The sequence below is a fragment of the Lagopus leucura genome, unplaced genomic scaffold (assembly GCF_019238085.1).
Source record: "Lagopus leucura isolate 7727_CA_CO unplaced genomic scaffold, USGS_WTPT01 Super-Scaffold_100002, whole genome shotgun sequence".
NCBI classification, from domain to species: Eukaryota; Metazoa; Chordata; class Aves; order Galliformes; family Phasianidae; genus Lagopus; species Lagopus leucura.
Genome location: NW_024962263.1, coordinates 49,652,000 through 49,664,472, shown reverse-complemented (window position 1 = coordinate 49,664,472; position 12,473 = coordinate 49,652,000). Strand labels below are relative to the sequence as shown.

At 37.5% G+C, this 12,473-nt stretch overlaps 1 protein-coding gene across 6 annotated transcripts in view; it reads right to left on the bottom strand.

The window, feature by feature from the left end:
* The window catches only part of ASXL3 (ASXL transcriptional regulator 3), a 129,968-nt gene that overhangs the window by 66,712 nt on the left and 50,783 nt on the right, over positions 1 to 12,473 (bottom strand). For all 6 annotated transcript variants that reach the window (XM_042869117.1, XM_042869118.1, XM_042869119.1 and 3 more), the window contains exons 4-5: positions 3,270 to 3,378; positions 1,815 to 1,926 (exon numbers count right to left, since the gene is read on the bottom strand). In XM_042869117.1, the coding sequence (XP_042725051.1) occupies positions 1,815 to 1,926; positions 3,270 to 3,378 (221 nt within the window). The remainder of the gene's footprint in view (positions 1 to 1,814; positions 1,927 to 3,269; positions 3,379 to 12,473) is intronic.

Below are 12,473 nucleotides of genomic sequence, written 5' to 3'. Positions count from 1 at the left end.
ATGTAGACTCAGTTTTTTCAAGATTTACTAAAGAGAAAGTACGAGTTCTCAGCTGTAAAAACAATCTAGGTGCAAAAGATTGCTGGATCCTAAATAGTTTAAAATGTTTAATTTTAGCAGCTGCTTTTTTACAGCAGCATAAGTGCTAGAAAGATTTTTATTACTGCAAACTGTGAATACAGTATGCAGCTTCCACACAGTCAAAACCCAACAATTTTCTACTTCTGCTATTCTGGTACCATTATTTACATTTTGTTATTCCTATATAGTTGCTGTGTTTTTGCCATTATTTTTCCTTGTTCATAATAAGTAATATCTACTTTTGCTATCTGGCTGTATTTACACTGTTTTTCCTTGCTGGATTCTTCCTCTGACTTAAAGAAGTATCCATCAACTTACTGTCTGAGTATTACACGGGAATTATTCAAGAAACACAAATATTTATGTACACTTTATACAGTCAGTGGAGACTGAACATAGAAACAGTGCACATGCACAGTCTAATTTATAACTGTAAAAAAAGTAGTAGAGCTATTTAATAATTCATGACTGTTGTTTTTCAGTCAAGCTTCATAACTTCACTAGCAGATTCAAAGCAATCTGGCTTAGGTAATTCTTTTATTCCTATCATAGAGCATGTTGTGATTTTTCATCGCTACTAAAGAGCAATACTTAACAGTATCAGCCCTGCACAGCTACAGCATAGAAGCCAAGCAAGTCATCCAAGATCAAACAGGAAGTCTGTAGTAGGAAAAAAATATATTAAAAAAATCCAAGAACAGAGCCTTTTCATGTCATAGTTGTAAACAGGACACCTCCTCAGCATACATGAAGTCTGCCAAAACAGAAGGCTGCACACTGTGCCCAGCAGTGGGTCAGTTTCTAAGCAGGTGGGCAAAAGAGAACTGATGAAGGGAAAGTTTATTTCAGAATCCCTGCAACGTCTCTTTTCTGTGTAAAGAGATCATTTCACAAGCATTACATGAGTGTATCCCTAATAACAATATTCATTTACATCACTTGCAGGACTGAAAAAACATGTTTTCTTTATGAGTAATTGTTAACTTTAGAAAATAAAAAAAAAATAACTGTTTTCTAAGGCACTGAACAGGTTGCCCAGAGAGGTTGTGGATGCCCCATCCCTGGAGGCATTCAAGGCCAGGCTGGATGTGGCTCTGGGCAGCTTGGTCTAGTGCTTGGCGACCCTGCACACAGCAAGGGGGTTGAAACTAGGTGATCATTGTGGTCCTTTTCAACCCAGCCATTCAAGGATTCCATTATTCAAGTGCCTACACTATTTTTGTCATTATTTCAAAGAAAAAAAAATGCACAGGCAAGATTCAAAATTTCCATATGTTTTTATGCAAACATGGTATCGAGGAGAATCTGAAAGAAAAAAAAAAAAAAAACAACTTTGTCTTATAGCCAAGAATAGTAACGAGGGACCCTACTTGCCCACACTAAAGTCAGCGAGGTACACCAGCATCTGTTCACTGTAAGTCTGAAGCCTTACAGGGCCAATTTCTCAATAGCTACGGGACCTAGAACAAAAAATGTCAAACCAAAAACTTATCTACTCAGTACATACCTAACAGCATATTCATTGCCCTTGACAGAACAAAGACAAATTAACGCACTTGGCATCCCTGATTTCTTTATAAGGCCACAAAAGATAAGAGCACACTCAGAAATAGTCCAGTGCATGCAAAACATCACTTCTACTTTTTAGAAACCATACCAGGAAAATCATAGGTAAACAATACTCTTTTCTTCTCCTAAAACATGCCCTCTAATATTGAAATTAAAGCACCTACCACCATTTTCTTCTCCATTATTATTGTTTGTCTCAGCCATTTCAGTGCCATCTAACTCAGATTCACATCCTAAATCCAATGTTCCATCAGTAGGGCATGTTGATTCTTCTTTCTACAGTTAAAATGAAAAAGAAAACTAAAATTAACAAGAAAAAAATCAGATTTGATCCTGCTGCATCTCCAAAAATAGATTACTGCAGTATACTCATATGCTTGTATCTCAAAAAAAAAAAAAAAAAAGAAATGAAATGAAATATGCTTGTGAGTCCAGAGAAAAACATAAAAACAGTCTTTCATGAAACAACTTGCAAAGTAAAACCAAAAAAGCTACTTTGTGAAGTCAAAACATACTCTGTGTTTAAAAACTGTCATATAAAATGCAAGTTCTTCCACTTCTTATTTTATTTTTTAAATTCTTTTAACAGAAACAGCCTTGTTTGGCTGTTAAAAATCCTAGTGAGTGAGTGTCCAGAATGCTGCAGCAAAACACAAATCCTTTAATGTTTCTTTTTAGCTTTTGCCGGTTTCCTGAATTCAAATAGCTAAAGCAACCTGGAGTTCACGAGCATGGAAGTGATTGTGAATGCTTGGATTTATGCCAAGAATATCTCCAGATTTAAAGCAAAACAACGGCATTTATTTTAGTAAATTAGGAAATGGAAACCTATTAATTCAATCTCAAATACAGAACTTTTAGTTATCACTAGCAAACAAATCTACATGGGTTTATGTTTTTAAACTCTTACATGCAATTTGTCTGCCAGAAACTACAGAAAAGCCTTCCTTTCACTCCCCCCAGTTTCAAATTTTAATTTTCGACATTTAGGCGGCCAAACACATAATCTCACTCTAGTTTCTCTTCTCTGCTTCACATTCTTCCAGTTTGATTGTGAAGCCACTCTAAGTTCGATCATGGATAATAAAAAAATGTCATCCACAGAAATCACCAGGTACACACTGAGAAAGACAAATAAAGCAGAAAAGAAACAGCACAAAGGCAAAACTCCATCACTATAACTATATTCCCTGTCAAAACGAATGATGCAAGCGCAAAATTTAATGCTGATTTTTATTAGACTCACAAACAATTTTTCACTATTCAAAATCAAACATTAATAAATTATTTAACAAGAAAGCCTGTGATCATCTTGCTTTCACTGCTCATAAAACAATGGCTTTTCTGTGAACAACTCTGAAAAATCAGCATTTTAGTTAAGCTGCATGTTTTTTGTACTACATGCCAAAGTCAAGAACATGTATATGCTTTCTAGGATAAAACATTCAATGTTTACTTTCATTATAAATCCTTTTAAAAGACATCTGAAAGCAGTTAGTAGGACTATCAGGTCATTTCCTCTCCAAAGAATCTAATCTGTTTACTTTTCTATCTATTGAAACATTCATAAAGAGGATTAATAGCACCACGTACTTTCTATTCACAGCATTTAAACTTACTTTGAGAGCGTAGAGTCCTGACTTCCCAGGGATTTTGAAGAATGTTCCATCACCTACGCGAGTGTTAGTATGAAGCATTGCATTCAGGCAAGCTAATGGAGAAGTTCCACTGAAAAATAAAATTGTGCAAAAATAAAATAGTCCACGATTGAGTGCCTCTTGTAAAACTATTCCCTCAATCTGCTTTTTTTTTTTTTTTTTTTAAATCATGCTTGCCTGGCTTTTTTTTTTCCCCCTTCTTTTTTTTCTTTCTTTCTTTCTTTCTTTCTTTTTTTTTTTTTAAATTCTCTCAACGCTGAAAACATCTACATTACAATAACAGGCCAGTTTCAAACTTAATCATATGCATCTGTCCCCTAGGCTCGAGGCAAAAAGTCTGTGAATTATAATTACGCTTTTCTTCATACAGCAACCAGCTCCACATTTAAAGAGAACCATAGTCCAAATATTTATGTGAAATTACTTCGTAAATAACACCACGAAGCCTCATTTATAAAATGTAACAGACAACGTGGCTGCTGCACATGAATGATCAAAACAGCACCAAGTTCAAGGGCAGCTGCATCCTATAGGATGAAAGGCAACAAAAGAACAATACGGAGCCAAGGAACAACGCATTAAAATTAAAAGTGATATATAGTTAAGCCTTCTCCTGGCTTAATGTGGTCAGCATGCATTACTATACATAAATATAAGCACATTTATACGATTCTGTGAAGCACTATCTTTCCTAATTAGAATTGTTTTAAAGATAAGAGACTGACCTACTCAAGGTAGTAATTAAACATGATATCATTGTGGAATGTTCGTTAAGGGACTATTTAAATGGAAACACAATGTGTTAAGAAAAAGAGTACCTGTACACAGATCTCTTTATTAAATATGCATGGATACAGCAGAAAAAGAATGCACATGTTTCTACAACTGTGAAAAGTTCCTATCAGAAATGTTTTATTTCGATTTAATTTTAAAATGAAATGTTACTACAAGATGTACAGTTGCACTGTCACATCTCTGTCCTCATTTACTGACTGCTGAACACATAGTCTGGGACTGACTCTGAAACTGTGCTTCTTCCCTGGGGTCGTCAGCCTGCACGCGCGCTTATCTTGAGCCACGTAAATATATTCCACTTGGTTAAGTGGAACAATGCCTGCGCATTAAATTTAGCATGCTGCTAAGTATTTCAGGATTAATTATACACTCAGCTATAAGGCAAGATCAGGGCTTCAGAAGTCCGTCAGAAACAACTGTTCTTTATAATGCGTTGCTGTAACAAAACATCCTTTTTGAAATTCACAAGACTGGTTTTTTTTAAATATAAAACCTCTTTCTTTCACAGTACGCTGATCCTTTGTGTTAACTCATACAGCTCTGTTAGAAGATTCATCCTTCCTGTACATATATAAATTTAATGGAAAGATCATGTGGTAGAATCACAGAATGATGGAATCCTTAGAGTTGGAAGGTACCTTTAAAGGTCTCGTTCAATACTCATGCAACAAACAGGGACATGTGCAGCTAAATCAGGTTGCCCAGCCTCACCAGCCTCACCTTGATCTAGCCTCACCTTGAAACTCTCCAGGGACAGAGCATCAACCACATCTCTGAACAACCTGTTCCAGTGCCTCACCATTCTCCTTGTAAAAGACCTTTTCCTTAATCCAACCTAAGTCTCCCTTCCTTAGCTTGAAGCCTTTTTCCCTTATAATTGCATTCTGTCCTATATAATTTATTTACTATTGGTCACCCAGTATATCACATTACTACATCCAAAATCAAAAGTACAGGTAAAAATGGTGCTTGTTAATAAACACATCAGCTATTTAACATAAATGTATTTTATAAGTATTCTACATATGATTATCCAATATAAAAATTCTAAAAAATTTTCTGTCGTTTCTTTTTCTTTTCTGGGAGGCAAATAAAACTAATTCCACATCTGGTTTTAATATAATACTGTAACATAATATAACAGTAAGTATTGCAGAACTATAATGGTACTACTAACAGTAGCACAGAAGATACTAAAAGATTCCATTTCAATTGAATTTAACAATCACTTTCAAAAGTTTTGGAATACACAGCATACCTCTCTTTACACATTTTTCATACTGTATCAATGTTTGACAAGCAAAGACACGGGCATTTAATGGAGCAGTTCTAGCTGCATAATTTCTTCCATATGGTAGCATACATAACATGAGGCAGTTTAGACCCTCACAGTCTTGGATCTTTTCAGTTAAACATTATCACAGATTAAGACTTTCCCTGCAAGATAGAAAGAACTTGCTGACTCTGCAATGGAAGACAAACTCAATATATCAACAAGAAACAAAACTCTGCATACATGAATGCAGTGATTTGCTTCACCCTTCTAGACCTATGTAGAAATTCTGGATCCCTCACTTGTTTTTAGATACCATTAAGCAATTAAAATGATACATGATGAATGAACCCAGAATAGAGGATTTGGCAATATCTCATGACCACTACTGTGTTCACAGCAGATATCTTAATCTTCAAAGTCTAGCCAACTGGCAAGCGGACAATAGAAACTACTCTCAGACTTACAAAGAAATCTGCATCAGCTACTGAGCCAAGAGGTACTGTTATGCTTGTTTCATAAAGACATCTGCAATTCTGAAATAGTTTTGCCTGTGACCAAGAGGCTGTATTCACTCTTCTTGAAAAGTGGACTTGCATATATCTGTAAACAAAATAATAATCTGGATGCTAGCTAGCAGCTCAAATTGGAATCTCCCTTATCACTGCTATTCTGATCCATGCTAAGCAGTCATTTGCCTATTCTGTCAGCACAGGCATCCTTAAAATTTCTAGTCATTACCCACAAGGGGTGATGGACATGCTTTCAGTACATGCTATTACAACACAAAGAACAGTGGTTAGAAAACCCAGCAATCAAAGAGCCCATGACACAGGCTGATGTCTGAATCATAGGGTAGTATGTAATACTTATTGCACACTTTCTAAATTCTCCTAAGGCCATACTCACTCTTTTCAGAGCTACTGGCATATATTGATAGAGCAGCCAAGGATGGCCAAATAAATGGCTATGAGTATCTCTGAATGTGAAATGCTGCACAACTTCATCAAAATTTTCTAAACACTCCAAATTGGTTCAATTTTGATTTGATAAAATCAAATTGGGTACAAAAATTCTCTACTTCACAACTTGGTATCTGTGAATTTTTTAGCCATAACACATTTTAATCCAATATGCTGAAAGTTTTGTTGCCATAACCTACACGTGAGGAATATATTTAGCATCTACAGCCTTCAGATGCTGCACTTCTATATTATTTATGACCTCTTGGGTAAGACTTCTTTAAACCACTGTGGTCACATATATATAGTGTTGCCTCCTGTAGTATGTATTTAAAATATACCATTTTCTGCTGGTATATTTATTTTATACAAACATACATACAAACATAAGAGTAGTATATTATATTATTTATACGTGCACAATTTCAGAAACTTTTTGTTATTTTTTTTTTAAGTTACTTACTTTCTGTGAAGGTGATATGGAGTCACAACAACCAGCAACATAGGAAAGAAAAGAAAATACTGATTAGTCATTCAAAATAAAAGTTCTTATTACAATTAGATCATTTAAAGGACATTAGGCAATTCAAGGTTACAGATACGCTCTTCCTCATAATCACAGTAAGTTGGAAGCAGTCAAACGTTGTACCAAATAATGTCACAAAACTCCTGTACATTATAAAAGCAAGATAATCAGCCCAACTCCTCAGTCAAAAATATACTGTGATTTTGGACTCCCTCTGCTGGTCATGCAGCTGGTGCTACCTGAAGCCAAACTCCAGCCTCAATGGCCTCCAAACAGAAACCTCTGCAAAAACATGTGCAGCGAGAACAAATGTCCGATGCCCTCCCCAGAGCAAAAAAATATATAAAAAGAGCAATAAGACCACAATTTATTTGTAACTTTTCAAACACATAGCTTTGTCAGAAACCCTGAAAACTTCTACGGTTATACTTTTAATAGTAATGGCCTTTGCTAGACTGCTTGCAAAGAGAAAAATGATGATTTTGGAAAATGAGATGTTTCAAATACGGAAAACAAGATGCCTAAAGCCAGTCTGTTCCACCAATACAGTGTAGCAGGCAGTGGAAGCACCCTGAGACTGGGCACACAGGGCATCCAGCCCCAAAGCAGGCAGCACTTCAAGCCCTTCAGCTCCTTCCTAGAGCTTCCTGGGGTTCCCGCTGGGATCTTAAATGGGACTACAAGTGCTGGAAGAGCACTTCACTGCCATAAATATGATTATCAATTTCTGTCAGCAATCATCTGCTCATCCTATACAGATCCATAAATAGACAGAAAGCTGAAAACAAAGTAGAAGCAAAAGGGCCCGTAACTGATTTCTAGATCTGCTAGGAAGTCACACAGCTAAAACACGCTTATCACACTTGTATATCAAGGGATTGCAAGTACCCTGGAAGAAAGACCTAAGGTTACAAGATGCCTCAGTGGAGACTGAGGTTAAAATTGGCAACATGAAAGTCAGTCAAAATAAGTGCTATACAGAGTATGAAATCAAATACTGAAAATACATATATTCATGGCAAGTCAAAGGGAAAGACACGACCACAATGAAATGAATCAAAAAGTAATGATGGCCCCTCAACTGTATTAACAGAATGGGTCAACTGGATTGCCATCTGAGTCATACAAAGCAAATATTTGTTTACATTAAGTGCTAGTGGATTCTTGTCAAATGCTGGGCCTCCTTAATGAAAAATGTAGACAAAAAGTAGAAAGTCTAGAGAAGAACAACCATGGTAACACATAAGAGAATACAACCTATGGGGAAAGGTTGCAGAAAACATATTTGTGTGATTCAGTGGAGTAAAAGTAAGCATAACTGTAATTTTTCAGAAAATTTAGAATGCTTTTGCAAGTCTAGAGAGATTAATATACTTCATAGCCACTGGAGGAAGAAAAAGAAAGTTCACAGGTTGTTTGAAAGTGTGAAAGTAACTGTTACTGTTTTAATCAACACCAGAACAAGACAAGGAAGTTTGTAAAATAACTTTCATCAGAGGATTAAATAAACACCTGTCCTGGTTGCTTCACATACTGGAACCTGTCCCAGTTTTAATGCTGATATCAAATGACCTCTTGAGAATGAGTCCAGCACAGCCTCCTAGGATTCTTATCTCTTTATTAAACAGAAATGTTAAGCCTGAGATTAACTGCATACACTTTTTCAGGCGGGCAGCTGCTGCCCTGTCTACAGCCATGCCTGATGAGCAGCACTGCTGCAGCCCTGGCACTGGGGCTGAGCCCAGGAATAAAAATTACCAGAGGTCTAATGCATAGGAGACTGAAAAAGCCTTGAGACATTGTTCTGTATCTAAGTGGCAGGATTTGTTTAATCTGGGATGGAAGTGTTTACTTCACAGTACCTGGTATGATGCTATATTTTGGTTCTAGGAGAAAAACATCAATGTTTATAGTTGCTGCTATTGGCACTGGTCAACACTCGGCAGAACATGAGCTAACAGCGTGCCCAGATAGCCAAGAAGGCCAAAGGCACGCTGACTTGTATCAGAAATAGAGTTGCCAGCAAGAGCAAGGAAGTGATGATCTCTTTGTACTCTGCACTGGTAAAGCTGTACCTTTAGTACTGTGTTCAGTTTTGGGCCTCTCACTAAAGAAAGACATTGAGGCCCTGGAGTGTGTTCAGAGGCTTACAGGCTGTGGGAGCTGGGTTCATTCAGCCTGGAGAAGAGAAGGCTGTGGGGTGACCTCATTGCAGCCTTCAGTACCTAAAGGGAGCCCATAAACTGGAGGGCAGTCAACTCTTTGAAAGGGTAGATAACTGCAGGACAAGGTGAAGTGGTTTTAAGTTGAAGGAAGGAAGATTTAGATTGGATATCAAGAGGAAGTTCTTTACAGAGAGAGTGGTGAGGTGCTGGAACAGGCTGCCCAGAGAGGCGGTGGATGCTCAGTCCCTGGAGGTATTCAAGGCCAGGTTGGATGGGGCCCAGAGCAGCCTGGTCTAATATTAGGTATGGAGGATGGCAGCGCTGACTGCGGCAAGCGGGGATGGAGCTTGGTGATCTCTGAGGTCCCTTCTAACCCAAGCCATTCTATGATTCTATGATAATTTAGGGAATGGCAACAAAGCTGTGAGAGGTCTGGAGCACAAGTCTTGTGAGGAGCATCTGAGGGAACTGGGACTATTCAGAATGGAGAAGAGGAGGCTCAAGGGAGACCTTATTGCTCTCTACAACTGCCAGAAGGGTGAGGTGGGGGTTGGAATCTTGGAGTTCTTTTCCAATCTTGGCAATCCTATGATTCCATGACTCTATTCTATGCTAAGCAGTATGCATGGCACCAAGACCATTCACAGTAAAGGGCCCAAGGAGCTAGGAGGGAAAATAATTTAGACATTAGGCTGACTTAGGCTGGCCAAAGGGATGTTCCATACCATATGGCATCAAGTGGAAGGAGTTTTGAAGAGAGTGGAAATTGATCTCACTCTTCCACTGCTCAAGGGGCTAGCTATTATCAGGCAGGTGGTGGTGAGCAATTACTTGTGCGTTCACATACATTCATATATTTGTAATAATTAGTTTCTTTTTCTTTTTCTCTTTCTTAGTAAATAGTTTTCTCAACCCATAAGTTTTACTTTATTTTTCTTTTCTCTCTGCCAACTCATTGGGAAGGGAGGCAGTGAGTGAATGACTGTGTGGTGCTGAGCCACCCTGCTAAGTTAAACCACAACACTGGGACAGCCAAAGGATCATCAGAAAGCTTCCCATCAATCATCAGCAAGCTTTTCAGAAGCAAAAGCTTCAAGTTAGTCTAAACAAATCAAATCATATGATGCTGAAGTCTTGCCCTCATTCCACATTTTCCCTGGATATTTTGTGGATCTCTGCATAAGAAGACCGGAAGTAAATTCATTTTCTCATCCCTTGTTAAATAAAATCTGTGCGTTTCAGGTAAAATTCCTTTTGAACTTAATAGACAGCAAAATCATGAACTAAACATGTTAATCCAAAATAAACCAATTTAAATTATCAAACAGAAAACTTGATTTGAACAATCAATTTGAAGCTTGCTTTAGTATTTTTTTCATTTGTTTTCCTGCTGGGAGGTTAATTCTTTCATTGCTTGAAATGATTAAAATACCACAATCAGCAAATAGATAGACCTTTAATGTAGTATTACTTCATGCTAATCAGAAGACTATATATACATTCAGCAATTATCTAACTTAACTTACAATAATTAACCTAATAATTGTATTTTTGATGTTAAAATAGCGATGACATCTTACTAAAAGCTGAAAAGCTTTTAGTGTTAAGCTATTTTTGGAAAGAAACTGGAATTTGCTAGAACATTAGCTTTTAAATATTGAATTAAAACACACTAAATATATTGGATATAAAAAAAAGAAGGGAGACTTTTCAAAATATTATGCAGCCAGCTAAATTTATTAAACAATAAAAACATGATGTTTTACTATGTAAGTAGGGTAGGGAAACATCTACCAGTTTTCTGTGAAGAGCAGTGAAACTATTGGGCTGATAGATCTCAGCCTTTCATACAAAGTTTTACTCATAAACTGAAACAAGAAAAAAACATTTTTCTTTTGTAAGTTCCAATTGGCTTCTGAATTTTAAAAGGACTCCTAGTTTGCATTACAGAAAATAGTCAATAACTACAGTAGGTGTGACTATCAAATCTAGTTATGTTCTTAAGTCTTTTATAGGAACTGAAGTGCATACAAGTAGAATACTATTTATACTGTTTCAATAAAATACATTCAAGTGTTTATATTAATGTAAGTTCTCCCAATTTATGAACCTAATCACATTCAACAGGAATCTCCTTCAGCAAGATGTTGCACGTAGGTGCTGGGGCAATCCTGGGTATGTCTATAGATTGGGAGAACTCACTGAGAGCAGTGCTGTAGAGAAGGATTTGGGGATCCTGGTAGATGAAAAACTGGACATGAGCCAGCAGTGTTTTCTTGCAGCCCAGAAGACCAACTGTATCCAGTGTATCCCAGGCTGCATCAAAAGAGGGGTGGCCAGCAGATTAAGCGAGGTGATTGTCCCCTTCTGCTCTGCCCTTGTGAGGCCCTATCTGTAATACTGTGTCCATGCCAAGGGTCCCTAATGAAAGAACGACATGGAGTTCTTGGAACAGGTCCAAAGGAGGGCCAAACGATGATCAGAGGGCTGGAGTAATTCTCTTATGAAGAAAAGCTAAATGAGCTGGGCTTGTTCAACATGGAGAAGAGAAGCCTTCAGGGAGACCTCACTGTGGCCTTCCAGTACTTATGGGGACTTGCATACAAAAAGGAAAGCAACTTTTTACATGGGCAGATAGATAGTGATAGGGCAAGGAAGAATAGCTTTAAAGTAAAAGAGGTAAGATTTAGACTAGATATTAGGAGGAAATTCTTTACTCAGAAAGTGATGGCACTGGCACAGGCTGCCCAGAGAAGCTGTGGGTGCCCCATCCCTGAAGGCGTTCAAGGCCAGACAGGATGGATGGGGCCTTGGGCAGCTGAGCTGGTGGGAAGCAGCCTTGCCCAGAGTATGGAGGTTGGAACAAGATGATCTTTATGGTCCATTCCAAAACAAACAATTCCATGATTCAACTGGATATTTAGAAGTACTTCAAAAGAAAGCTTATGAATTTCCTAAAAATTAATTTGTATTAATTTTTAAGTTTCTTTTTAAAATTAATTTTATCCACTGTACCCCAAATTATCATCAGATCTGTTCTCATTTGGGCAGCACCCCCAAAAAATTTTATATCTCTGCTCCTACTCATGCTTCCCATTTAGCACCTGACTTTCAACCTCAGAATATCACATCCATGGCTGCTATTTCTGAGCTGACTAAGTAGCCAGAGAGCTTACTGCTATCATGCAATAAAGCAGTCCAGGACAGCTGATCTGGCCACAAATTCGTAGAAAATGTAAGTAGATTCCAAAAGATGATGGGGAATGATCCCGTGCAAACTGCTGAAATTGCTCCATATCCAGCAGATTTCTTTGTTTTCTACATCAGATATATTATTAGTATGATGGAAAAAAGGAACAAAAACTAATACAGACATGCCAAAACATAACACACTCATCACAGGTACCTCATGCCTGCCTCTAGCTGGCAAAGCGTATCTACCAG